General features: G+C 52.7%; 1 protein-coding gene across 2 annotated transcripts in view; it reads right to left on the minus strand.

Moving 5' to 3' along the window:
• Positions 1-24,102, minus strand: part of SMOC2 (SPARC related modular calcium binding 2) — a 154,495-nt gene extending 130,393 nt beyond the window's left edge. For both annotated transcript variants that reach the window (XM_076002777.1, XM_076002776.1), the window contains exon 1: positions 23,917-24,102. In XM_076002777.1, the coding sequence (XP_075858892.1) occupies positions 23,917-24,000 (84 nt within the window). In that variant the 5' untranslated portion in view covers positions 24,001-24,102. The remainder of the gene's footprint in view (positions 1-23,916) is intronic.
• Positions 24,103-26,413: the final 2,311 nt, after the last annotated feature.

Here is a 26,413-nt window from a genome sequence, read left to right on the forward strand (position 1 = left end):
TGTTACAACATGGGTGAACTTTGAGGACACGGTGCCAAGGGAAATGAGCCAGTCACAAAAAGCCCAATATCGTAGGATAGTACTTATGCTGGGCAGTTGGAACCGTCAAGTCCACAGAGACAGAGGCAGAGTGGCACTGCTAGGGGCCGGGGGAGGGAGAAATGGCTGCAGCTCCAGTTTTGCAAGTTGAAAAAGTTTTGGATATTGGTTGAATAATGATATGAACATACTTAACAGAACTAAACTTTCACACTTAAAAATTCTTAAGATGAAAAAATACTTAGGATGGTAACTTCTATGAGTATTTTACCTCAATTAAAACCACTAATAAATAATTTGTGTATATGAAAGTCACAGTGTTGTAAAACTTAGTAGGTATAATAGAATTTATATATAGTAAGCTCTCAGCATCTCACACTTGATATTTCTTTTTCACATTTGGATAAGAGTTATCCTAGAAGTGCCTCAAATGACATCGGAGAGAATCTGCACTTCTAGGTTTTGGCGTTTCGGCATCTGTGGCTTTAGATGTCTCTAACATGACTTCATTAAGAAATAATATGTCGGAAAAAAAAGAAAGAAAGAAATAAAAAGTCAGAAAAAAAAAAAGAAAGAAAGAAAGAAAGAAAATGCCAGGAAAAAAAACCCTATGGAATTCCGAAATAGAAACCCTTTTGAAAAATGCGTTACCCTTTTTCAAACCCAGAACAAAGAACTGCCAAAGAAGATCAATTTAAAAATTGGAATTTTTAATATAATAAATTATATCAGTACGGCGAAACAGCTTCCCTGACAGGTCTTTTCACACACCAGCCAAGATGCCTCATAAAGCGCACGGCGTGGTCTGCGTCTGAAAGGGCTCGCTGGAGACGACAAGCACACCAAGCGGGTTAGGACCGAGACTCCGAGTCGCGGCGTGCGGCGTGCGGGAGAGCCCCGTTGAAAACCAAGCACGCCTGGGGTCCCTCCCGCAGAGCGTCGGAGGTCAGCCTTGGCTCTCACCCACGGGCTGCACCACGTCACACCGCCACTTCCGAAGGCCAATTTGGGGAAAACGGAATATATTTTAAATTTCTCTCGCATTTTCTATGAGCAGATCGAACTCAGACAAAATCATTGTTTCTAATTTTAGTCTTGCATCCGAGAAAGACAAGGAAAAAGACAAATGCACGATTTCACTGAATGAGCTGGAAATTTCCATTCAGTGTTCTCGAAGGGATGGGGAAGCCTCTCTAACGAGACTGCAGATCGGGCCTCTTGGCCGTGCCCGTCCTGCGGTCAGCGCTCTCTGCCTCGGTAAATGTCACCAGCCCCGGCCAGCTACTTGGTGGAGAGCCAAAGGCTTTGCTTATTTGTACCACAAAAGCTCGCGATTTGGCGCCCGGCACTGGTCTGAATTTGCACGAGGATTCGGATTACTAAAGTTTATTGATATCAGGGCACCATTTACAAACAGAAAGATTTAGAAAACTGCTTCTGTATTCAAGCCCTGAGCCACTGAATGCTATCGATCTCCCAGGCTCGTGTTTGTGTAAACTGGTGACCCCGTATCTGCTTACAAAACATGCTAACTTACCCCAGCAAAGCCTCACTCCCCGGGCTTCTGCCAGGCTCTTCCCTGGCAAACCCACTGCCTAGTTAGGGAGTTTCCAAGAAAATAAAAGACTCCGGGAGGCACAAGATCTGCAGCTGAAATCGCTTCCTCCTGGCTGAGCTCTCCAGGCAGCTGTGGCAAGACTCTGGATTTGCCTGCTCCTATCTGTGGATAAAGACCTTCCACCAGGCCGGGCCTGCGAGAACCGGCCTCCCCAGCCAGGGCAAGGCCGCTTAGCGTCTTAGAGACTAAGAGCGGAAGGGCAGCGTGGCCCGTTCTGCAGCTGGCTCTGGCCCGGGAGTAGCGAGAGCACGAGGGAGTTGCTGTGAGGGAAACACCATGCCATGCACCAACCCAGGTTGGCCACACCTGTCTCACACAGTTGCTCCAAAAACGCCGAAATCTGTGCCTTTAATGGTGATAGTTACATTGTCACTATCGTTTTCCCCGGGGGACCAAAGAAAGTAGAATCATCAATAAAACCACTCATCTTTTAAACTACTATTGAGAGGTGCAGAAATGAGCTTTGCACATATAAAAAAAAAAAAACTTCCTTATCGAGATGGCCACTCGGAGTAATGAACTGTTGCTCACCGCCCACGGCAGGGGAGGAGCAGGCAGGGAGGGTGGCAGGTTTCTCTCGGGGAGCACCCGCCCGTTTTGAGTGGGGGGTTCCTTGGCACCGAAGGTCTGCCAATGCCTCGCCTGAAAGGCCTGCGATCACCGTAGGGTGCGTGGTTGGAGAATTCCAGCAAGACTGGCAGACAGTCTTGCTGGCCCCACACAGCCCGCACCTGCTGGCACTGCCGAGGGGCGCCAGAGGCCAGCGCTTCGTCTACACCCGAGATGCGAGTGCCAGAGGTGTGGACGCTGTGTCCGAGGCTTCCTGCGTTGCCATGGCCTTCGGCACCGGCCCAGCAAGAGCGTCCGCCTGAGCCCAGGAGGGTCCGAGAGCCTTCCTCTGAGCCTCCCAGGGTTACTTCGTATGACAGGGTCATTATGAATAAAATGCATCTATTGTTTTTCTTTAAAAAAAAACAAACATAGCACTGCGCATCCTAAGAAGTGTAGATGGATTTTTTGCAGCTTTTTGGGCTACGGTTTCATTAAGTATATAGTAAATCTTTTCGCATAACAGATAACACACTGAGTTTAAGAGAAATTCGAATAAGAATGACCCGTGCTAGGAAATCTAAAGAAACATAAGCCCTGAGCAACAGGGAAAGTGAGTGAGTGAACTCCACAAAACATCTTATATATATAAAAAAAAAAAATAACACAATTTTATACGGCATCATTAAGATGTATTCCACATACTATAAAATTCATCCTGGTAAAAGCAATTTTTATTTCTGTGTGACTGTGTTGACTCGGCAGTTGATGAGTTTCCCACTGCAGCTGGGACTGTAGTGTCCCCGTCACTTCTGCAGCATTAAGATCCCACCCACTAAAGGACCCACATGGAGCTGTCGCAAGAGCCCAACCCTTGGCCACAGGAGCCACGTGGCCCTCAGAGGCTCGGTCCTGCCCTGTGCGCAGGGCTGGGGCAGCAGAGACGACCCAGGCAGAGCTGCCTGTTCCAAAGGCAGATCAGAGGCCTGGCTTCGGACTCACGGCCCGGCCGCGCCGGTCCCCATTCCTTGCCCCGACTGAAACATCCGGGGGAAACCAGGCTTCCGAGAAGATTCTGACTTTGGGCCCCGTCCCCTCCCCGGTCCCCTCTCCCCCACACCAGCCTCGGCCAGCCGAGGAGGCGGAGATGAACGCGCTGCAGGTGCGCCGCTCAGGAGCTGGGGTCTTGTGGCATTCGTCCCCCGGGACAAACACAGACAGCGCAGGGGAAGCGTCACACAAACGCTGTGACACATTCGCCTGAGACCTGCGGGAACTCGCTGCGGCCGAGAAGGGCAGAGGGAGCGGGCGAGTGAATCCTCGTCCACCCACGCCTGGCCGCTGACCCCCACCCTCCGGAAGGCTGCCCCGGTGTCCCCAGCCTTCCCCCCGAGACCAGCCCGCAGAAGCAGCCCACACATCCCCGCAGAGCCCGGCAGCGGGGCAGAAGTGCGGGACTCGGGCTTTAGGGACAGCGTCTCACCACAGCCAGAGCACCCCATATGTCACCTGCACAAGGAGCCTCTCAGCAAGAAGAAGAATGCCATTTTTAAACACCACTCGTTTGTCCATGCACAACCCAGAGTGACTCTTACTCTCTTAGCAATTCCTGCAAATCTTTTTCTTTCTTTTTTTTTTTTCAGCTGATGGCTCATCAGTATAGAACTCTGTGTCCCTAAGTTGCAACTAAGTCTTGACAATTAGAGAAAATCTCTGCATGAGGAGCTCAGACATTTAGAGGGAGACAACAGTGTCCCAAGTCTGCCGTCTCATTGTCTAGACCTGAAAAGCAAAGGGGACCCTCTCCCGGTAGCTGAGAGCTCAAAAAGACTACAGAAAATACCGCGTTTCCCCAGAAACAAGACAGGGTCTTATATCTCAAGAAGACACCCTAGGGCTTATTTTCAGGGGGGTGTGTTATTGTTTTTTTTTTTAAGTACGGTACAACAGTCTACATTTATTCAAATAGAGTTAAGTTGTCTTCTTCTGGAACATCATCATCACTCTCCAAACCCCGAATTCCACCCTGAATGTCTTGCGACTCTATTTCCTTTAGAACCACTGGCCCCGATCTCTCCTGTGGAGCACTAGAGCTCTCACGGGGCGGATGAGAAGGGCTGCTCGTCTTCTTTCCCGCTCCGCGACGACACGCACGGGTTGTGCAGATGCGCTGCGTAGCCACGCCCGTCACTAGGGCTTATTTTCGGGGTGGGGCTTCTATTGTGCACATGCTTGGAAATCCTGCTAGGGCTTCTTTTATGGTTAGGTCTTATTTTCGGGGAAACATGGTGACCTTAAAATTCGTACCCCCATAATATGCTAAAATAAAAAAAAAAAGAAAAGAAACTCTCTGGGCAGAGGTGTCCCACGATCTGTGGAGCTGTCACACGTCCTTCTTGGACACTAGTGCTTCACCTTACCCAGGACCACACCGGGCAGCCAAGGCACTTTGGCCCATCTGCGGCTCGGGCTTGGGGAGAACTCACGGGCTCTGAGTGCACGTCTATACCCGCTGTCTGTTGGGAACTTTCCACCTGGCACCTTGTTTTTATTCCTCTCCCAAGCATGTTTCTTTCATTGTCTCAGAGGTATCTGTTTCTAGGATAGTAGCATAAAGTGAACTAGTCCCATCTGGAGAAAGCTGGAAACCTTCAAAATATCACCACTTGCACATTCAATAATAATTTTTTTTTCTTTTTTTTAAAATAAGCTGTGGCACACACAATATTTTCAGGGTTGGGTTGCTGACTGGTGGTTTAATAGAAACACTACTGTAGTCGTATCTGGCATTTTGGTTTCTGAGCCTTAGATGCAGAAGGAATGTCAAAAAGGAAAACCTGATTGAATATTCAGGAAACATTACATCTGAACCAGCCCCTCGCTAATGACCCCAAAATGTTTTTTCCTTCTCGGGGAACTTGTCTCTCCCTCCCCAATAAAAATGATCCACCTAGAAAGGGCAGCAGACAAGCCGCCCTGCATCCTGCAAGACTCTCAGTGCACGACGACCTCGCCCTGTCCACGATCCTCACGGAGGCTCAGCGGGCAGCTGCGCGGCTGGTATGGAAGTGGAGGAGGTTTAAATCCCGGTGATAAAGCGTGACACAGTGCAGAGCCCGGGCCACGTCCTATCTCACGGCGTCTCTGCAGGGAAAGCCCCCAGGGTGGCTCCAGCTGGTGCGCCTGGCTCCGCCTGGCCCTGCATGTGTGGGCAGAGGCCAGCGCAGCGGCGTCGGGAAGGAGATTTCCTTCCAGGACGATGCTCTCTGCAAGACAGGATGTCACCTAGCAGTGCCCTCATCTTCCTTCTTCCATTTCCAGACATCGCACCTCATTCCCTGTTAGCTACCTCACTTTGGGTGACGCCACTGCCCACGTCTTCACACCCCTTCATGTTCTTATAGCAAATGCCTCCAGCTGCTGACATGCCTTAACTGGGAAAATTAAAACTACCGTGTTTCCCCGAAAATAAGACCTACCCATAAAATAAGCCCTAGCAGGATGTCTGAGCATGTGCGCAATAGAAGCCCCACCCCGAAAATAAGCCCTAGCGATGGGCGTGGCTACGCAGCGCATCTGCACAACCCGTACATTTCATCGAGGAGCAGGAAAGAAGATGAGCAGCCCTTCTCATCTGCCCCATGGTGACAGCTACTATCCCAGAGGTGACCGGAAAGGTGCGGGCAGCCCCAACAATAAGGTCGGCTCCCCCTGTCAGGTCCTGGCCATCCTGTGCGTGCTGCAAGCTGAGGCTTTAAGGGGAAAATCACACACCCCCTGAAAATAAGCCCCAGGGTGTCTTCTTGAGGAAAAATAAATATAAGACCCTGTCTTATTTTCAGGGAAACACGGCAACAGATTTCTACTCACCTTGCAAACCACTCACAATAACTGCTTTTCCTGGGCCTTGTTAGGGCACCTCATGCCATGCTAGGACACAAGATCGTCAGCAGATGCCAGCTCAGCTGCCAACACTGTGTGTATTAGGACTTTCTAGAGCTGTAACCTCATTTCTTCATGGCCACTGTTTTACATTTACTGAAATGAGATTATCCTTAGGGTAAATATAGAAAAACCGGGTCTATTAGTCCATAGTAGGAAAATGATTCTCATACTGAACTTCAGTATTTCCTGTGGTGTGAGTTCTGTTCAGTGGCGTGTTTTAAGGACAGAGACCTGGGGGCAGCAGGGACTCGCTGAGCAATCGCTACGTGACAGCCGGTTCCACTTTTCTGTAGGAAGGGGCCACTTTCTGGTCCAAAGATTGTCTTCAAATAAACGTGGGAGCTTCCCACTGCCCGAGTTTGCACACTGCGACGGTACTTTGCCCAAAGGTACACCTGGCCCCCACCCTCTCCCCGACTCCCACGGCTGTCCACAGTGGGTGGACATGAGCTGGAAAAGTGAGTTCACAGTCCCTGAGCCCAAGCCATTTCCAGAAAGGACGTACCTCAGTAATATGGAGAGGCTTAGACCCAACCCTTTTTTCTCCCTAAATCCTCTAAATTTGCCATTCTTCCTCCCTACACCTCTCCGCAGTGCTGCAGGCTACATCTTTGTGGAACATTCAAGCCTCGTGACTTCCTGCCATTCGTCACACCCCACCACTGGGAAGGACCAGGTGGGAGCCCGTGAGGGGGCTGGGGACTCCGGCGGGGAGGAGGTGAGGTCCCCCACGCAGGACGCTCGGGCAGAAGGGTGGGGACCACCCGGCTGGAGCAGCAGCCTGACTGGTGGGAGCTGGGGACGTGTCCCAGGGGAGTGGGGCTGGCCGGACCTCAGGGGACGGGGCCAAGCCCGAGCAGGGCACAGGGATGGGTGATCCAACCTGCGACACCAACCAGTTCCAGCAAGGACACGTTTATGACATCATCGCATTTCACCGCAAATGCAAATTCCCCAAAGACAATTTGTCACAGTTTAGCATGAGCTTCAGAACGTGGAGACAGGCTTAATTATGCTTCACAGAAACGACACCCTTGTTTCCTAAGGAGCAGACTAAATGGATGGGTTCTCGGCATCTAAATCACTTGAGCAACCACAAAGTGCCCGAAAGTTAAGGGCAAAATTCAGAGGATTAGGGCCCGTGGGCGCGGTGGCTCACACCTATAATCCTGGCACTCTGGGAGGCCGAGGCGGGGAGATGGTTTGAGCTCAGGAGTTCAAGACCAGCCTGAGCAAGAGTGAGACCCTGTCTCTACTAAAAATAGAAATAAATTATCTGGACGACTAAAAATAGAGAGAAAAAATTAGCCGGGCATGGTGGCACATGCCTGTAGTCCCAGCTACTGGGGAGGCTGAGGCAGGAGGATCGCTTGAGCCCAGGAGTCTGAGGTTGCTGTGAGCCAGGCTGACGACACGGCACTCTAGCCCGGGCAACAGAGTGAGAGTCTATCTCAAAAAAAAGAAAAATAAAACAAAAAATCAGAGGATTAGCAGGGTGGGGGAAGGGCACAGCTCACAACTCTTAGTTGACCTGGACAAGGAGACCCACTGTAAAAAATCCTCTTTAAGTAAAAACCAAAAGGGAAAAGAAAGAGTGCAAAAGGGAAAGAAAGAATGAGTCAGTGAAAGAGGGTCTAACCGAATTCCCAAAGAGCTAAGGTGTCGTCTCACTGCAACGTTGCCCATTTGCACATGCACACTCTGGACTTCCCAGCCGTCAGCAGCCCTGAAGGCAGGTTCCTGGGACCGGAGCACTTGGACACACTAGCGTAGGGAGGGCCCAGGGGTAGCCAGTGAGTTTGTGGCACTGTCCCCAACTCGGGTGTCTCTCTCCGCACGTCAAACAGCCAGATTCTACAGGATCAACGGTGCTGCTGGAGTGGAGACTCCAGTTGGTGTCCAAAATGCTTCAGTCTTCTCTCAGACTCCGTATGGGACTCTTAGTAAACACCAGAAGAAATCATTAGGGAAAGGGACACAATCGTCAAATGAAAAAAGTCACTGGAGCATTAAACCTTGGTCTGCTTCAAGTGAATAACACCTAAAAAGCTATCCTATAAATCGTGATTCTTAGGTATTCTCTAAAAGGCGCTCTGCAAAATTTTCCAAGCTATTCAACTTGAAATCCATGGTGCCTCTAACCCCACCGGGGAATGAGGTAAATTCTCCTTATCCCGTCAACCGAGACGCTGCCCAAATCCTGGTGTCCCTCCAGACGCAGCCAGAAGTCCCCATGTCCAGAGCCACAGCCCAGGATGACCCACGGCCCCAGCCCATGCGGGGCCAGCCCACAATCGCTCACTCGTAGCAAGCGTTGTAATCAAAGGAGACCCTCGACGTGCTCACACCATCGTGCACCTTTTTGCTTTCAGCAAGTGATGCTTTTGTCTGTTGACACATCTCTACCGGAGGAAGCTCTTCAAAATCACGAACGTAGGACAGCAGGAGGGTTTGGAAGTTGAAGAAACCAACTTCAACTTCAAGGCTAACGCGCGGCAGGAACTCAACTCGGAATCCAAGCCAGCAAAGGAGTTCGGCAGGAAGTTGGAGAGGCCAGTCCCCAGTGTCGGGCTGAGCACCTGGTCCCACCCCAACCCCAGGGCCTGGGCGGACAGATCCCCACTAGCCCCTTTAGGGCTCCAGGGGGGTCTGCCCATTAAAAATGACTAAGTTAAAGAGAGAGAACGTTTGGTGCATGTTCTCATCATAGCAATGTTTTTAAAAACCACATGCAAAAAGCCTGGAAGGGGACACTCCCCCCAAAACATCAGGTGGCACCGTGACAGGTCAGCATCCTCACAAAATGCCCGTTGTGCTGTTACATTGTTTCTGGATTTTCCTCACTCTGCTTAGGAGAATCTCCCATGATGTCTTCCTGAGAAACCGCTCGGAGGATGGGAGTTTAGGGGGTCTATCTCATCTGAGTTTTGTCGTCATCTCAGTCGTGGGTGTTAAGTGTGGCCAGCCGCCCTGCGCGTGCAGCCACGGGGTCTGCACAAACCAGCACACCTGGGAGCCTCTTCTGGGCGTCAGTCGCTCCAGGTGAATTTTATCTTATTGGAAAAATTTACAGAGCATCTTTGAAGATTTTCCAAAGAGTTCAAAATTTCAGGGAGACAAACACCCGTCAGCCAAGGTGATGGGAGAACCACGTGATTGAGAGATGAGGAAACCAAAGCACAGAAACCCAAGCCTGCCGGGGTCACGCCCACGGCCATCACGCTTGCCCGGGGCTAGCTGGGGCCAGTCCGCGTTCCCTTCCGTGAGACCGACGCCAGCATCACCGAGTTCCACGGCTCTCCCCGGCTCATCCCTGGCAGGACCGAGCTGAACTCGAGGAATCGTCTGGAGAATTCTCCCTCCAGTGGCTGCAGGACGCGTCCCCTCCCGCTGTGTGCAGACGCCGCGCTTGCTGCCGGCGACCCATATTCCGCCGCCGTCGGCCCAGCGTGATCTGCGGCCCGATGAAAAACACGTGCAGGAGACCCTGGACGTGCCCCGTGAACGAGGCTCAGGCCGTCGGTGCTGAGCTCCCCGCTGCCGTGACTGCGTTGACGGTCTCGCCCACAATCTCCCGGTGTCTGGAGTCGGCCCAGGTCCACGACCTGGCGGCTGGGAACTTAATACATCACGTCACCTGGGCAGGTCACTCTGCTCACCTGCGCCTCAGTTTACTCATATGCACGGTGCAAATACCTAGAGCAGCCGCCGCACAGGCGCGTGCTGAGGCCTGAGGAGTTAGCGCGGCGAGTCATTTTGAACAGGGCCCTGGAGACAGTGACCGCCCAGCAATGTGAGCCGTGGTGACCCACGTCCCCACACTGTGTCCCCACACTGTTAATCACAGCACAGGGACTACTTAACGCCCATAAAGCAAAACCTCTGCATCGCGCTAATGTCCAAGGCCCACTTAATAAAATAAATTAGCTTTTAATTATTATAAAATGAGGATAAATGTAATGACAGGCCTAACTAGGCATCCCCAGCTTTCTGCTGCGTCTGCACTGAGGAGTGGACATCAGGCCCCCTTCCGGGAAGCCGCACTGGCGGTAGGAGGAGAGGGGGGGAGACGACACCCGCAGCAGGGGCGCGGGGCAGCCTCACACGGTGCGGCAGGGCTGCGGCAGGACGAGCACACCACACCGCCACACAGCAAACCGCAGCGCAGGGCACAGGCCGCCGCTTAGGGTCCTGGGGCCTCCGCTCCCCGCTCAGCATCTGGACCCCCCAGCAATGTGGGGCACAGGGATGCCACACAGCACCGGGGCCGAAGGAGCACCTTCCACCCCATTTCGCAGCAGGGAAGATTGAGACCCAGCGCCGGCCCCGCCCACGGTGAGCACTGGATCTGGAGCTCACACCCGGGACCCCAGGCACGGGCAGCACGATGCCCCTGGCGGGCACTGGCCCCTTCTCCCTCCCACAGAAGTGGATTGAATGTCCCCTGCCTGGGGGCCGCTGGGCATCCCTGGTGGCCCCGCCAACTCGAGGGAGGCCGGGTGTGAGCACCTGCAGGTATGAAGACTCAGCACGGACTCAGCCTTGGCGTGGTCACACCCACGGGGCTGTGTCGCCTGCGGTCCCTGCAACAGTCCCCTCACTGAAGGTTTGCGGAACAGGCCCACAGGCCCGCATGGCGCCGGAGTCTCTCTCTCCTCCCCTCGAGGCCCCGCCCTCCCGGACATGCACTTAGGAAATCCCCGCAGCGCAGGGCGCCAGGCTGGGATGGGGGACGTGCGTCCTCCTGCAGACACTGGGTCATGGACAGGCCCTCGCCCCAGGGCCGCCCCCCTGACAGCCGCCCCCCACGCTGCAAAGCCACTGGGGACCTCGGTGCTGGGAGGAGCTGGGGATCCGGGAAGCATCGGAAGAAGAAAAGGTGAACAAAAAACTGTGACTTAAAAACAAAGGCCAGTTGGATTTTGGCTGTGAACCTTGTTCCTCGTTGGTTCAGTTCTTCTTCTCAGACAGCTCCGTGGGCCCCGGCAGCTCCCGGCCCTGCAGCCCGCCGGCCCTACGGCCTCCCTGCGGGATTAGCGGCGGCCTGTGCGCGCTGAGACCACGGGACACCTGACCATGAGTGCATGGGGCAGCTGGCCGCAGGGAGGAGTCAGAAGGGCACTGGGAGTGACCACCTGGGAGTCAGAGGGAGACAGAGACAGAGAGAGACACAGAGACAGAGTGAGACAGATGCAGAGACAAAGACAAACACAGAGACAGAGAGTGGGAGGCAGAGACACAGAGACAGACATAAAGACAGAGAGAAACAGACACAGAGACAGAGACAGACACAGAGACAGAGAGACAGAGAGACAGACACAGAGACAGAGAGACAGAGAGTTAGACACAGAGACAGAGAGACAGAGACAGAGAGATAGACACAGAGACAGAGACAGACAGAGAGACAGAGAGAGACAGAGACAGACACAGACACAGAGAGATAGGGAGACAAACACAGAGACATAGAGTTGGAGACAGAGACAGACACAGAGACAGAGAGATGGAGAGAGACAGAGAAACAGACACAGAGACAGAGACTCAGAGAGATAGGAAGACAGACAGAGACAGAGAGACAGAGAGTCAGAGAGATAGAGAGACAAGACAGAGACAGACATAGACAGAGAGACAGACACAGAGACAGAGAGAGACAGAGACAGAGAGAGACAGACACAGACAGAGAGACAGAGAGACAGACACAGAGACAGACAGAGAGACAGAGAGACAGACACAGAGACAGAGACTCAGAGAGATAGGAAGACAGAGACAGAGATACAGAGAGTCAGACAGAGAGATAGAGAGACAAGACAGAGACAGACATAGACAGAGAGACAGACACAGAGACAGAGAGAGACAGAGACAGACACAGAGACAGAGAGAGACAGACACAGACAGACAGAGAGACAGACACAGAGACAGACAGAGAGACAGAGAGACAGACAAAGAGACAGAGACAGACACAGAGACAGAGAGACAGAGACAGACACAGAGACAGAGAGAGACAGACACAGAGACAGAGAGACAGAGAGACAGAGACAGACACAGAGACAGAGAGACAGAGAGACAGACAAAGAGACAGAGACAGACACAGAGACAGAGAGACAGAGACAGACACAGAGACAGAGAGAGACAGACACAGAGACAGAGAGACAGAGAGACAGAGACAGACACAGAGACAGAGAGACAGAGAGACAGACACAGAGACAGACACAGAGACAGAGAGACAGAGACAGACACAGAGACAGAGAGAGACAGACGCAGAGACAGAGAGACAGAGACAGGCGCAGAGACAGAGAGACAGACACAGAGACAGAGCAGCTCTAACTCCCGCCTTGGCGTTGCGAGGGAGTCTCTGAGCATTCCGGTCAGATTCCGCAGCGGAGTGAGAAGGAAGGAGCAGACGGAGACACCGCGGGCACAGCGGGGAAGACAAGCACCGGCAGGGAGGGCCTGAGTGCGGTGCCCGCCTGCCGACCGGCCCGCCAACGGTCTGAGGGACAGTGAACTGGCCCCCTGTTTAAAAAGTTTGGGGACGCCTGTACTAACAAGTATCTAATGACAATGTATTAGGTTGGCAACCTATTTCCCAGAGTCTTCCCTCCATACAGTTGTGTGAAGACCTAACTGGGAAAAGCTCAATGGGGAAAACGTCTGAAAGCCTGTGCACAACATTTTGATTTGCTGCGTTTATTATTCTCTTGAGTTAAAAAAGAGAACAGTAAGTCATAAAAATGACACGTCTGAGAACTCCTATCACTGGAGAACAGTGAAACATAATATTAATTTAGCAACTAAAATAAGTGAAGCCATTGCTTTAAATAAAACCCAGCTCGCTCGCCGGTCTGACCTTTCGGCAGGAAGCAAACAGCATCGTATTTGGACAGTCCGGGGCCCCACAGACAGCCCCGCCTCGCATTCCTCCCAGACTTTGGTTATTTTAAAACCTAAATTCTACTTTAATAACTTAACGCTCTTATCTGATAGTTGGGTGGTAATACTGAATTTAACACGCATACCCCAGGCTTCTAAATAAAGTCACGAGAAACATCAAGTAAAAATGTCCCTGCTTTTTCATTCCCTGACTTAGCACATTGTGTCATAAGCCAAATCTTTAAAAACTGGAAAGTTGAACTATATGAAGTGGCAGGTCCTTCGGCTATTTTTAAAGTCAATGTGGCAGACACTTTGCTGGTGGTGGTAACCCCAAACCCCACCTTCCCACCCGCCCCTAAAGGACAGCGGCCAGCTGCTCTCGGGCTCCCCCCTGTGGTGGATCAAGAATGGGCTTCTGCTCACACCAGCCGGGGGGTTGCTCCTGGTCTCCGTGTGTTCCAAGCGGGGTGAAAAGTAGGAGAGCTGCCAAGAGCAGGAGAAAAGAATTCATGACTCCACCTGGATGATATCTCTGAATAAAAAGGAGAGATCCATCCTTGGCAACTCCTTCCAAAAGATAAATCTTTTAAGAATGAACTGATTAGCATAAGCACATATCTGTGTATCCAGCGAAGAAAGAACTCAGCAAACATGTGTGTTCAGGTTGGAGCTGTTGCTCACTTTCTAAACCCTCAGGCGTTTACGAAAATCTAATATATGCACACCCAGGACACACACACACACACACACAGCTATTTGGCAGGGATCGTAGGAGGACAAATAGGATCGTATCTGTAAAAGCACAGAAAGCTGGCCCTGGCACATTTTGGGGAAAGGGGGTACAGCGTGTGAGGACAGTTTGTTATTATTTCAGGCACCTTAATCCCATGGACCAGATGCATCATCCTGTCACTCAGAAGAACGTGCCCATGCTTCCAGGAAACAGTCTCTGCCTGTGGCGGGATCTGGGGAAAAGGAGACAGCTATGAGCCTCCAGAGCTGGCTGAACACCCTAGTCAGCAAGGTGTCAATTACTGGATTAGTGTAAGCTTCCTAGAGTAACATTTCCATTACATGCACTCGGGGGTCCAATTTAGCACCTTATGGATGATGTTTAAATCACTGGCTGGGGCAGCGGCTGGAGGCAGGAGAGTCAGGTCCCCAAGTCTCCTGGGGCTCTGGCCCGGGGCCGTGGGTCAGCTCAGCACCTGGGGAGGGACCCTGCGCCTGCCTCCCGGCGGGGAGGAGGCCGGGCCAAGCCCCCTCCGGCACAGGAAGGCCGGGCGTCTGCAGGGAGACACGGGACTCCTCACCACGTTGGCACTGCCTGCAGGGGACATCTCCAGCCTGGGATAATGGAATCAAGATGAAGATCTACTGTTAATAGGAATAGTGTATAAAGTACTTTGTACGGGTTCAAAACGTTTTAACGAAAACAACTACCGGTCGGGACTGGTTGAACAGAATCTCAAATCTAGTGAGTCACTTAGGAACACTAGCCGACCGCGAACTAGCGCCGTCTTGGGAGGCTACGTTCTGCGTGTGGTGTCCAGCCACTTGAGAAACAGTGTGTCTGGGATGGAGGGCCGCAGTGTTTAAAGGATGCTGACCCGCCAGAGCCTGACGGGCCGCGGTTGAGGAACGTGGCTCAGGCTGAGACGACTCCTTTCTCCTTTCCAGGAAAAGGGGCATCTGGTGAGTGACCCGCACTTTGCCGGCCGATGACACCTCACTGAGCCTCCGAGAAGCACTCAGAGGTCTGGAGGGAGTGGGCTGAGAGTGAGTGGTGGAGGGACAGGGACAGGGATGATATGGACATGCCGGGAGGGGTCCTGTCCTCAGACGACCTAAGCATCCTCCTTAAATACGAAAATAAATGGCCCTTGGAAGACAGAGGATGCCGACTCCTGTTGATGCATTCACAGACACGCGTTGTGAAGATCACGTGACCCTCGGCCCACACTGAAACACAAACTCGCCCAGCACTCCCGGTGGACGGCTTGCTGCGCGGCGTCTGAGAAGAGGCTCGCTCTGTGGAGACGGGCATGAGGGCAGGCAGCGGCTTGCTCGAATCAGCCCTTCCTTGCCAGTGTTTGGGACTGTGCATGTGTGTGTGCTCCACACACGGGGCCTGGGCCGTCTTTGGAAAGGGCCGTGATGCCATGTTATTGCACTCGGTTCAACAGAAAGAGCTGCCTCCATCTTCCCCTCCTTCTTCCTCCTTTTCTCCTCTTGTCCTCGCTCCTCTTTTTCTCCTCTCCCTCCCCCTCCTCCCCTCCCCCTCCTCTCCCCCTGCCCCGCCTCCCCTCCCCTTCCTCCCCTCCCTCTCCCCCTCCCCCTCCTCTCCCTCCTCTTCCTTCTCCTCTTCCCCCCTTCTCCTCCTCCCCCTCCTCCTTTCCCCTTCCCCCTCCTCCCTCTCCCCCTCCTCCTTTCCCTTCTCTTCCTCCTCCCCCTCCCCCTCCTCCCCTCTCCCCTCCACCTCCTCCCTTTCCCCTCCTCCCCCTCTTCCTTTCCCTTCTCCTCTTCCTCTTCCCCTCTCCCTCTCCCTTCTCCTCTTCCTCCCCTTCTCCTCCTCCCCCTCCTCCTTTCCCCCTTCCCCCTCCTCCCTCTCCCCCTCTTCCTTTCCCTTCTCTTCCTCCTCCCCCTCCTCCCCTCTCCCCTCCACCTCCTCCCTTTCCCCTCCTCCCCCTCTTCCTCTCCCTTCTCCTCTTCCTCCCCCTCTTCCTCTCCCTTCTCTTCTTCCTCCCCCTCTTCCTCTCCCTTCTCCTCCTTCTCCCCCTCTCCCTCCTCCCCCTCCTCCTCTCCCTCTTCCTCCTCTTCCCCCTCCCCTCCTCCCCCTCCTCCTCTCCCTCTTCCTCCTCCTCCCCCTCCCCTCCTTCCCCTCCTCCTCTCCCTTCTCCTCTTCCTCCCCCTCTTCCTCTCCCTTCTCCTCCTTCTCCCCCTCTCCCTCCTCCCCCTCTTCCTCTCCCTCTTCCTCCTCCTCCCCCTCCCCTCCTTCCCCTCCCCCTCCCCCCCCCCACAGATGACCACATCTGGAGGAAGGAGCAGCTGTGGTGTGTCGGCTGGCACTGGCCTTCCCTTGGGGACCCAGGACTGCCAGGAAGCTGGAGCCCCGTCCTCACCAGTGGGAGAAGGCTTGCCACGGCACTACCGGCTTATTCTTTGAGCAGCCATTCCACCGTAAGGAGCAGGGCAGCCCCTCTTAAATATTTGACTTGATTGTTCTTAGACATGGGAGTGTGGTGGGGAAAGCACAATGCGCACCACGTTGCGCGGCGCTGTATTCAAGTTCATGAAGCCAACAGACAGGGTATCAGGGAGTGTTTTTCCGCACACAAGGAGCTACACTGTCTGGAACCTTACTGCCCAAAGTTGGTTATGGTCTTTCAAAATGCCATTTATTTGACAGTCCTAATCCTTCCGGCCACCACAAAATGGAAGGACACTACCCCTTTCTTCAAAGGTCAATTTTTATAATTAATTTTAATTGTACTACTTTTTTTATTCAAATTCTTGATTACCCAAACCCAACATTCAATTTGGGATGCATTAATATATAACTGAAAACAAAAACATATATAATGAATTCTACTCAATTATTTTCATTCAAACCTCTAAAATTATTTTTTAAATTGTAAGCATATATGTAATTTTCTTTGTTACTTTGAAATTTCTACCTCATCATATGTAAAAGTAATTCTTCCTTATAAATGGGAGTGACTGCATCTTATGAAGTCTCTCTGCTACAATTTGGTTTTCTAACGTGAGGACGAACATCCCTGTGGTCAGTAGAAATGTGAGAAAAGTCCATACACGGTGATTCTGCGATGTTACCTTAGATTTATGTATTTTCCTAATGTCATAAAAGGTGCGGCAGAACAATAAAAGAGCAAGCGTGTGAATGGAATTCCCGCGAAGAGAGACGAACATCGCATGAACGTTAGCGATCAGAGGGCAGGAACGAGACACCGTGAGGAAAAGGCAAGTCCGTGTTCAGTTCTCCTGGAGATGCGCCCAAAAGGCAGTGGTGAGACGTGAGCAAAGAAAGAAAAAAGGGTAATCAGACACGAAAAACTGGACACCGGCGTTAGGTCCTGAGCTGCCTGTCAGAGCTACAAGGATTGGTGCTATCACAGCACGACATAACATCCCGGCCTTGGGAAAGATCTGCCCACAGCTGCCTGCCAATCGCACACCCCACTAAGACGACACCAACCTGCCGGCCTCAGAACTAAAAAAAGCACCCTAAGAAATTAAGATCACCAAGTCTACTCACTGCGGTAACGTACTTTTCTATCATTTCTCAGGGTGCTACAGTAAATACATTTATGAGTCCTTTTCACTTGTCATCAAACATAAACCTGCGCCGAGGGGCTCACCGCGCTTGCCAGTGGGAGCACAGGGGCACCCCTGTCTGGTCGCAGGACGGCAGAGAGCACCCTGCTCCTTCAAAGGCTGCGGCGGCAGCGGATGGGGGGTGGCCAATGCCTTCTCTTCTGCCCCCCAAGGGTCAGAGAGGGGAGGAGGAAGCCCCTCCCCCCAGTCCCCGCCAGGGGGCTTCCCAAGCCATGCTCAATGTGACCTTCATGGGGGAGAATCCAAAAGGGTCTCTTCCACGGGGTGTTTCTCTCTTTCACAACTCAGCCCTCCATGCCCTAGCTCCTCCTCAGTGCCCACTCAGCAACACTGGGACGACTCGGTCTGGCCTGCGGGAATGCGACTGTCATCTCTGGTCCCCCATGGGCTGATGCGTGGGATGGACTGGCCAGGGCAGGAAAGTCCTAGGGAGTCAGAGGACGCTCCTATCCCAAGAAGGAACCCGGCTGCTGTGGTCGTCCGCGCCCGCCCGGCGCTTGGGCCAGATGGGCTTGTTTCCGGAGCCTGGACGGCCCAACACAGCAGGAGACAAACAAACCCCCCAACTCGGGCAAGTTCAACTTATAGCCTACAGCATCCTTCTGCCACCAAACTGAAGACTTTGTTATTTAAGAAGCGACTATAATCGGGCCGGGCGCTGTGGCTCACGTCTGTAATCCTAGCACTCTGGGAGGCCGAGGCGGGAGAATCGCTTGAGCTCAGGAGTTCGAGACCAGCCTGAGCAAGAGCGAGACCCCGTCTCTACTATAAATAGAAAGAAATTAGCCAAACAACTAAAAAAAAAAAAAAAAAAAGAAATAGAAAAAATTAGCCAGGCACAGTGGTGCATGCCTGTAGTCCCAGCTACTCGGGAGGCTGAGGCAGGAGGATCACTTGAGCTCAGGAGTTTGAGGTTGCTGTAAGGTAGGCTGATGCCACAGTACTCTAGCCCGGGCAACAGAGTGAGACTCTGTCTCAAAAAAAAAAAAAAAAAAAAAAAGAATAAGAAGAATAACTACAATCCAACAGACTCAGAGCACACAAAATGAAAGGGACTTAACAGACTGTCCCACAGGTAAGCGTTCTGGACCCCGGATCAAACATGCCCCAGGTGGCCGTGTTTACCCACAACACATCCTGCTTTCTGAGACTTTATTGTTACTGGAAGACTCTCTGCCAGGTGCCTCTCATGTTCATAGTTTGCCCACTCCCTCTGCCAAAAATCCTGCCCCAGGCTTGGGGGCTTGGAGTGAGGGGTGGGGTCAGTATGACCACGCTGGGGTAGGGTGACCTCGGCAGCCCACACACCCGAGAAGCTCGGCCTGGGAGGAGCCCGTGGGGAGGAGCTCCCCAGCACTCTTAGAGCAGGGATGTGAGGAACAGAAACTAGGGAACCCGTATGGAATCTCAGCTCGTGCTAAAATAGAAGCAGTGACATTCATGGTCAGTATATTGGCAACGGGAGAAGCGAAGCGAGTTCCTTGTAATTTGGGCAGAAGCATAAAAGAGAAAGAAAACAGATGACAGGGACAGGAAGGAGCAAAGCGAAAAAGGACAAGTACTGAGGAAGACAGAGCAGTGCACGCACTGCACTCATGCGCTGCCGGCTGGCGGTTTAACTGGTGAACATGCCGCAGTGTGTCGCACATAATAAAAATCTGCAATAATTACGGTTCATCAAAAAGAAGTCATTCTGAGACTGCTACGTGAGATTATCTGTTATTTTCACATTTACAGTAGTTACTTTTTAGCTCATATGAAATTAAGAGTCAAGAAAATATTAATTCATATTCTGGTATCTTTTTTGTGGACTACAGTTAAATATTCGATATAGTAGCTGCTATTCAAACTTTGAAGATACACAGCGATTAATGGTGGAATCTTGTTCTGTTCCTCAACATCAACCATTGGGGAACCATGAAGGTGACAGTTCTCATCTTGTATGAATAAACTCAGGCATAAAAGAAAAGTATTTCTTAAGTTTCCTTCTCTGACTTCAAAATCCTACTGGAAATTTATTATTCTAGCCTCTTGCCAGGGACATGGGGAATAGTGTATCCTTTAATCCTTAAATATATAAACGTTACACTTGACTCCAACCCAACGTTCCACAATCTTGACAACAGCCCCCATCCCAAAATTGCGGATTGTCGCCAAGGCTTATTATTCTCACATAGAATTGCTTAGAAATCTGTTCTGTTTGGAGCCCTGGCAACCTCCTATGTTACGCCAACGTCCATTTGATGAGCCATCTTGTTAGGGCTTGAAGTTGATTATAGTTTTATTTATGGTCTCAATTTCAAATCGAAATTAAGAGTGACTCTTCTGAATTGTGTGGGTTTTAGACGCCATGCGGGTGGGCTTCCGAGCGGGGGATTGGGGCTGTGCTCAGTTCCCTCCTCCCGAGCCCCCTTCACGGCCTGTCTCCCACTGACCGGTGAGGTGGGGCCACCCCGGGCGGCACACGCACTCAGCACGTTTGCAGCGGGAGAGGAAGGGGAAAACACAGCAGCTCCCCTAAGTACCCAGCACTGAGTGAGAACAACAGCAAGACAGGATGATGTGCCCATTCCATACCACGGTTGCCCAGAAACGGAAGAGCAGCTTCACTTTTGATGCTCCTGCAAGATCGGCGTTCGATCCCGCCATGGACTTGCTGATCATGACACACTTTTAAGAATGCACATGTGGGTAGACATCGTTCTCTCTCAAAGCAAATAAACCCAAACAGGGGTGGGGGACGGCCACTTCGACGCCGTGGTGACACATTCTCCCAGGCCAGTAACAGACCGTCGCTCTGCGCCAGACCCCGGGCGAGCAGGTGCTGGTTCAGAATGGAAATCAGCTACACTCTGAGATGAGAAAAGGTGGCGTGGAAAGCAAAGTTCCTCAGGGTTACATAAAAAAACAGTGCAAGGAACTTGCCCTGAAGAGAGAAAAATTAATTGCAGGTGGATTTAGAAGTCTCTAGATAGCCTAGCATTCAGGGGCTTTTACAAAATCTTTCAAAACTGCAGTGTGCTCATCTCTTGAACGTGGAGACAATGCCTTGTGTGAAGTCTTGGATACAAACTTAGGAGAACACTCACACTGGCAAAAAGAAAAGGAATGAGAAGCTTCATTTGGTAGCTTAATATGGTAGCTTAATTTCAGCCTTCTAAGTACAGGGAAAATGCCAGTTAGCCGCTTCTGAAACGAATCGATGAGCTCTAACCCCAAAGTCCCGGGAGAGGGGTCAGAGGCAATATTGCTCCTAGTTGCTCCTGAAGAAACATCTAGCAACGAGCTCACAGGCCGGGCCGTCAAAACTCATGGAACTGCATCCAGGACATAGTTGGAGAACTGTGACCATGTCTGTTTACTCTTTGAAGAACATAATGATGCGTAACCCAAACAATTTATACTAGAAATTATTTCGTAGTCTCGGTCATTTGCAGAAATTAAGAGAAAAATGGACACGGTCTGGCCTTGGACCGTACCTACTCCTTCTTCAAGGAAGAAAATAGACTTGGGTCCAAATGAGGGTGTAGGAGACACACTCGGGAATGCCAGCTGCTGACTGGAAGTGACGGCAAGGCCGGAGAGATGACCAGGAGGTGACGCAAAGCCACCAGAGAGTCACAAGGCAAAGTGGATTCTCTGAGTCCCGAACACAGAGTGACGGAGGTGGCCGCACAGTGGCGTGCTCTGCCAGGCTGTGCTCACAAACAGCGCACACTCGTCACGGGTAGAAATGACAAACGCAGAGTCCCGAGAAGCCTGAGTGTCCCCAGAGAAGCTGCTGAGCCCCCCTCTTTCTAGATGAGAAGAAGTGGATGGGATAGAGGGTGCAGGGAGTCACTTTTCCCCACGTGCCTGCACTGTCCTTCCTGACTTTCCTCAACAACCGAGAGCCAGGTGCAGTGCCCTAAGTGCCTGTGGCAGCCAAAACACCAGGCAGCGGGTTTCCAAACGCACCTGAGGGACACAACACTATCTGAATTGATAATTATGGTAATTACAGCCCACGTTCAGCTGGAGCAATGGCAAGGCCACCGTCAGAAGTAATAGTACTTGTGGGATTAATGTGCACTGGGCAGATTGGAAGGCTTACTGTTAGGCCTCGTGGCATGCTAAAGAGACACTGGGAGTTTATCCTCATTTTACAGATAAGGAAAGTGGAGTCACTTGCCTAAGAGGACATCCAGTAGACAGGGGGCTGTGACCCCACACACTGCATGTGCAGACACTGCCACTCGGATTTACGAAAGCCCAGAGGGCAAATCTTACAGAGAAGGCCATTCTTTGAATAAGGGTCCCCAGAAACAAGACATTTCCAAAAACCGGAAGGTGATTTGAAAAAAATAGCATCGCAAAATAAATAAATAAATAACTCAGCATGTTTAACCTCTGGGAACGACCAGTTGAATCTCAATCTTATCTCAAGTACTTTGTAACCGACTAATTAATTCCTGATTTTCTAGACTTGGGAGTGGGTGGAAGGGATTATACCAAAGTATTTTATGCTTTAAACTTTTCTCCTGGATGCGAAAGTGGCAGAGTATTGTATCTGCGAATGGAATTTTAAGGCAGAGTGTTCGTGGAGGGTGCAGTGTGTGTGTGTGTGGGGGGGGGGGGTGCCGTCCCCCGCACAGGTGGCCCCCACAGGTGGCTGGCACTGCAGCAGCCCAGGTGATCCTGGGCAATCTCAGAGGCCAGGTGGGAGAGTGAAAGTAAACAGCCAAGCAAGGAGGGGCGGGCGGAGAGACAAGAACGCCTCCGGCCTTCCAAACTGTCCTAATCACTAACTGCCCGGTTCTTCTTTCCCAGGTGCCACCAGCGGTGGAGGCTCCGCCCCTCTCCCCGCCCCAGGGCAGCAGGTAGGTGAAGACTACTCCTAGCACTTTCAGAAAATCTGTGGCAACTGCGGTACCTGCTGCTACAGCCCTGGGAGAAAATGCTACAATCTCATCTTGAGAATTGGCCTCAGTTTCTCTGCACCATTGATGTGTGTGTGTGGGTGTGTGTGTGGGGGGTGTCTGGTTTTGTGTCACATGTGTGCGTGTGGATGTGTCTGCATGCGTGAGCACAGGCAGTAAGTGCTCTCTGGGGGTCCCTCTGAGAAGACAGAAGGTCTCCAGCCTGCAAAAACTCCCTCCAAGCTTCCACTTGGCAGTTTCTAATCTGCAAGTCATTTGCGAGACACAAGGCAGTGACCTGGGCCTGCTGCAGAAGAATTTTAGGTATGAACAATGAACTCACGCACTCCTTCCCCCAGCACTGCTACAAGAAAAAAAAGAAAGAAAGAAAGGAAGGAAGGAAGGAAGGAAGAAAGAGAAAGGAAGAAAGAACCTAAGAAAAGGAAAAGGAAAACGATCCCACCACTGCTCCAGATTTGCTGAAAAGCAGAGCCCGGCCACAGCTCATTTCAGCTGTTATTTTCCATACAATAAACACCTTTAGGACACGTCCCTGGCCACTTAAAAGCGTCTCCCCACCAGAGATGTTCTCTCCGCCTTAGTGTTTTCTCAAGCACTTGTTCAAAAACACATTTAAGTGGAATGTTTTCGTTTCTGGAGATTGCATTAATTATGGTTTTGCAAACACTGCAAGCCCACGAGGTCTGCCCGCGCTGGGGGCTGCAGACACCAGGCCTTGGCCGGGCGGCCACGGTGGCTTGGCCAGCCCGGAATTGGCTCAGCCCCTGTACATAGCTCCATGGTTGGCACCGCGCGCCTCGGCCGGGCCAAGGCTGTCGCACGGAGCTCGCAGCTAAGAAAGACAAACACGCAGCGGTCAACCGCGGTGACCCACGCGCTTGGGAGCGCGCAGCATCCCTGGGGCCGGGAGGGGCCAGGGCACGGCGGGATGAGCAGCTGCCTCCTCCCTCCGGCTTCTGACCCGAGAAGAAAGGAAGGCGCTCATGACTGCTCTTCTATTAGCACGTAGGCGAGTGAAAAATAATCTTTCTTTTTAATGCCATCTGCTTCTCCTTGGCTCACACAGACTCCCTGGGAGGATGGGCCAGGAGTGGGCCCCACTGGGTGGGGTGGGGGGGCGCACCAGCCTAGCGCAGACACACTGGCCACGTGGGGCGGCATGGGCGCCTGACCCTGTGGGTCCCCGAGACAGCCCGCCAGGGGCGCCTGGTTCCCAGACCTGCCTGTTACCCCGCAGGCCCCGCCCACCAGTGAACCCGCCAGCGCACCCAAAACTCCCACTCCTCTCCAGCTGGAAGGACCCAGAGCTCAGCACGCCAGGTCAGGGCCCCAGGTAGGTAGGAGTCCCCAAGGATAGAACCAGAGGAACCCGCTGCAGGGAAGAGTCCCCAGAAGCCATCGCAGCGGGTGGCCTGGCAGCCCCAGGGGCGCGCGCCGCTGCAGGACCCGACCTGGCCCCACCTGCTCCAGCCCCGTGGGCGAGCGGACCCACCACCGCCCCGAGGGCCACCTGCGCCCCTGGCCGGGTCGCTCAGGTCTGGGCGGATCGCAGGGACCCAGCAGGGCCAGCGGCGGGAGGCTGCACCGCTGGAATGCCAGGTCCCGGCGGGCCGGGCTTACCGTGAGCGCCGAGAACTTCTGCGCGGGCGCCGGCGGCAGCAGCCCCGCCAGCAGCGGCAGCCAGCAGAGCTGGGGCAGCAGCATGGTGGCCAGGCGCGGGGCGACACACGGAGCAGTGGCCGCGCCCTGCGCCCTGGCGCGGCAGCCGGGTGAGCCGGTGGGCGAGCGCGGCCGGGCGTGGAGGGGCTGCTGCCGTCCTCTCCCCGCTCCGCTCCAGGCAGCCCAGACCTGACCAGCTCCGCTCTGCTCTGCTCTGCTCCGCGTGGTCCTCGGCGTCCTGTGCGGCTTCCCTCGCTCCTGTCAAATACCCCTAGAACTTCCCGGATCCTCCCCTCCCGCCCGCCTCGCTCCCGCCTCCCTCCGCCCTCTCCTCCCCCAGCCCCACCTCCCCGCGCCCGCCGCCGCCGCGCCCGCTTGGCTGCGGTGCGCTAGGGCCCACAGACCGCCCTGGGCGCGGGGCGGCAGAGCGCAGGGTGGAGGGGCCACGAGGGCTGTGTGTCGCCTGTTGGCGCTCACACACGCGCGCCCACCCGGCAGGGCTCCCAGGCTCAGGCAGGGGAACACTGCGCCCTCCTCCTGCCCCCGGGCATGGTCAGGACCAGCCTCCTTCATCCATGGGGTTGACAGGAAGCCTTGGCCAGGCCCCAAGCCCCTTGGGGGTTCTCCTTGCCCTCTCGCTCTAATGCCACCTGGTCCAGCCCCAGATATCGCCTCTCAGGCATGCTGATTGATAGCTGGCTCTGGGCAAAGGTGCTGGAACCCCATGCCATCCAGAAAACACTGTGGGGTAGCGCTCTGGCATCTTGACACAGGTTAATCCGCCCTGTGGGGGCGGCGGGGTGGAGACCCAAGTCTGGCTTGAACTGCAGCCTTGATCCCCAGCAAGGTGGGGAGGGGGATGTGGGTGGGTGAGGCTCATGGACAGATGTGGCCGCTTTTAAACTGCCCCGTCCAAGCCTGCCAGGTGTTTATGCAGCGAGCCCCGGATTGCGGAGGCTGCAGACTCCTCCGTGGAGACTCGTTGGAAACCGAGCGAGTGTTGCACACCCAGGCTCTGGACACCATCCACGCAGACAGCATTGCTGGAATAGCTTAGCCTAGGCTTGCAACTTTGCAAGAAAAAGCCCAGTTCAGTCTCCCACAGAAAGCCCACAGAGCGAAGATTTTCTAGAACAATGAATCAATTGATTGGTCAGGGCACTGGGGAAAGAACAAAACAGAAAATCCAAATCTGATTTTCATCCCTCGTTGTCTGGTACACGGCTTTGGCGATGAATTTGGGGGTGGAGGCTGTCAGTGCAAGCTCTGGGACTGGCTGCAGGGAGAGGAAGGTCACCCTGCTCCAACCTCCCCGTACTGCTGCAGGGCGGGGAGAAGGCTTCCCGTTTTATCGTGTTTTATCGGGAAAGCGATGTGCATCAGCAGGGGAGGTGGGAAAGAACCCTGCCCCTCTGGAAGGAGGCTACTCCAAGGTGTCCCCTCACATTCCACAGCCCGGAGACTCTATTAAGTATTTAAACACATTCCTCCTGGTTTGAGGACTTAGAAGGAAATTATAATAAAACTCTTTAGGGGCTGCTTTTAGGTCCAGAAGCACAGGTGAGGAAAGCAGCTGCAAAGGATTAAGTGAACGAGGATCACTGGTAGGAAACTTTAATACAAATTAAAGAAAAGGTAAAATAAATAAATGCTGCATACCACTACTTAGTGCTAAGATTACCGAGAGAAGAAAATTTACATTCAAAACTGACATGCCTCCTTTAAAAAGTATTTAACCATGAAAGAACTTTTACTCCCTACTTTACTGAGAGTGCCGTGAGTCAATAGCTGAAATACCTGACACTGTGCACGTCTCTGTAGAACTCAACGGATTGAAGACGTGTCCGTTTGTTCACCCTCCCCCACTGCAGGAATGGCAGTTAAGGGGTAGCCTTAATTACTCCCATTTTACAGATGAGGAATAAAAGTCAAAGAGGCCAAATGGCTTAGCCAGGTCTCCTAAGCACAAAAATCAGAAACTGAATCCAGTTATTAACTTGCAATACTGGCAAATCCGCTTGGCTTCGTCCGGATATGTGGAGGCGTGGGGAGAGAGCGGCTTAGCCCTCGCTCCTTGGATCCAGGAATCTCAGCATCTTCCATGGATCAACCCCAGGATCCTCTGGGAATTTCAAAAAGATAAATGAATTGTATTTGTCCAAGACTCTGACAGATTGGGCAGGGTTTGAGCCTTCAAAAACCCTTCAAAATCTGGAGAAGTTCACAAGTCCGGAAAGCCAAATTTTAGTTTGTCAAAGATCCTAGGAATGGAATTTGAAGAGATAATCAGGTCCCATTTTTATGGAGAGAAACAATACATTTATTTAAAAAGCTAGGAAACAGTTATGTCTGTCTTTCATTTGTACGTCTCCGGGAAAGTTATTACTGGCATGGTGAGCGTCACGTCAGAAGGAATATGGACGTGAATTAACTTGGTTCAAAGCTAGCACAGGCTCTG

This window comes from Microcebus murinus, chromosome 5 (genome assembly GCF_040939455.1).
Source record: "Microcebus murinus isolate Inina chromosome 5, M.murinus_Inina_mat1.0, whole genome shotgun sequence".
Taxonomy (NCBI): domain Eukaryota; kingdom Metazoa; phylum Chordata; class Mammalia; order Primates; family Cheirogaleidae; genus Microcebus; species Microcebus murinus.